The sequence below is a fragment of the Galeopterus variegatus genome, unplaced genomic scaffold (genome assembly GCF_000696425.1).
Source record: "Galeopterus variegatus unplaced genomic scaffold, G_variegatus-3.0.2 Scaffold1518, whole genome shotgun sequence".
NCBI classification, from domain to species: Eukaryota; Metazoa; Chordata; class Mammalia; order Dermoptera; family Cynocephalidae; genus Galeopterus; species Galeopterus variegatus.
Genome location: NW_007727629.1, coordinates 222,150 through 224,255, shown reverse-complemented (window position 1 = coordinate 224,255; position 2,106 = coordinate 222,150). Strand labels below are relative to the sequence as shown.

Below are 2,106 nucleotides of genomic sequence, written 5' to 3'. Positions count from 1 at the left end.
ACACTGAGGGTTGCAATCTGTTGCCGGTCACGAAAAAAGACAAAAAAGGAAAAAAAAAAAATCCACAGTATATATTATGTCCTGGTTTGCAGAGTCATTTCCCTAATATTGGGCATTTTAGGTTGTTTTGTTTTAATCTGGTTTTTGTTTTGACAGCTGGCCAGTACAGGGATCAAATACTGCACCCTGGTGTTATTAGCACGATGCTGTAACCAACTGAGATTGTTTTTTTTTTTTATGATTATAAAAGTATCTGTATACATAAGATTTTTTCATAGAGCAGATTGTTTTCTTTCCCTTGATTCCCTGATACAGGATTTTTTGGGTCTAAAGGTGTTAACATTATAAGGCATTTGGTATGTGTTGCCAAACTGCTTTACTAAAGAGTTACACCAGCTTTTGTGCCATCAGCAGTTCATGAGGGCATGTTGGGTGTTCCAGGGAAACATCAACTGCATTGGTTTGGCAGGAGCAGAGGTGGGAGAAGTAGGTAAAGGCTCCTTTGCAGAGGAAGTGGACACCATGCTGAGTGGGAAAACACACACATAGAAATATCTTTCCTCTGCTCTTAAGCAGCCATAGTCAACACAGAAGACTGACTTTTGACTGTTGTGACCAAATGTGTGGCGACCTTTCCCCACCAGCAAGGAAGCAACCAGTTCTGCAGTGGACACTGTCCACTGTCACTGTCTTCCTGGAGATAGCGTCAGATCCCGCAGGTTAAGGGCTCAGTCCCCAAGACTATCTCCCCATCCCCCCACTTTTAATGCCACTCACAAGCTACAGGTTGTTTTACCTGTGCTTCTGACTGATTGCCTATAAATTGGGGTTCCTACAACCTCCTTTTTGGGTTCGATTAATTTGCTGAGTGACTTACAGAACTCAGGGAAACACATTTCCCAGTTTATTACAAAGGATATTATAAAGGATACAGATGAAGAGATGCAGAGAGCAAGGTATGGGGAAGAGTCATGGAGCTTTCATGCCCTCCTCGGGTGAGCCGCAATCCAGGAACTTGCCCCGTGTTCAGCTATCTGGAAGCTCCCCGAACCCTGTACTCTCGGATTTTTATGGAGCTTCATTACATACTCATGATTGATTAAATCATTAGCCTTTGGTGTTCAATTCACCCTTCAGCCCCACTCCCCTCCCTAGAGGTTAGGGTCTTTCCTGTGCCAACCCCCATCCTGAAAACTACCTATGGGCTACCAACCATCTGTCAACTCATTAGCTTACAAAAAAGAAAACTTAAGATATTCTAAGGATTTTAGGAGTTGACTGCCAGGAAAGGGACAGGAATGGGTGGGGGGTGAAGATAAAATATATACTGTGTTTCAAAATATCACATAGCTAAGGAATTTGGGAGCTTATTCTAGATCAGGATGGGCAACTTTTTCTGTAAGACCCCAGATAATAAGTATTTTAGGTTTTGCCAGTTACGTTGTGCAGGCTGCACAGAGGAATCTCCTCATCTCTGCATTGTAATGTGAAAGAAGTCATGGACAATACAAAAGGAATAGGTGTGGCTGTGTGCCAATAAAACTTTATTAACAAAAACAGGAAGTGGGCAGAATTTGGTGCTCAGGCCATAGTTTTTGATCCTTGTTCTAGAGTGGCTTTCCAACTATTTTGGACTGCAACAAACCATAGTAAATATATTTTATATCACAGCCCAGTACACACACATGTATATGTGTTAGTATGTGAAAGTGAAACGAAGTTTTATTTAAAAAACCCACCACCACCTTCTCTTAACTTCATGTAATATGCTCTGGCATTTTCTGTTCTGTTCCATTTTTGTTGCTGTTGTTGTTTTGTTTGAATGCCACTTGCAATCCACCAGCTTGATTTCATGATCCACTAATGGGATGTGACCTACAAGTTTGAAAAACACTAGAAGACAGTGGGGATATTCTTGTAAGTTTTTTGAGAGGAAAAGTGACCTAACCCCTGACTAAGTTTAGGAATTGGAAACTTCTGCAGTGTTTTATATAGGTGCCCGTAAAGAAAGTTAGAACCGTCTTATCAATATTAAAGAGTCACTATTTCCCATACTTTGATCATGGAAAAATCAAAAGCTCAGAGCCTATACACCATATTCTTCCA

The 2,106-nt window shown here is 41.0% G+C and overlaps 1 protein-coding gene across 1 annotated transcript in view; it reads left to right on the top strand.

Annotated features, from left to right (window-relative positions):
* Positions 1-2,106, top strand: part of VPS33A (vacuolar protein sorting 33 homolog A (S. cerevisiae)) — a 31,610-nt gene that overhangs the window by 17,172 nt on the left and 12,332 nt on the right. Inside the window, exon 7 of the mRNA XM_008577467.1 lies at positions 386-486. Within this exon, the coding sequence (XP_008575689.1) occupies positions 386-486 (101 nt within the window). The remainder of the gene's footprint in view (positions 1-385; positions 487-2,106) is intronic.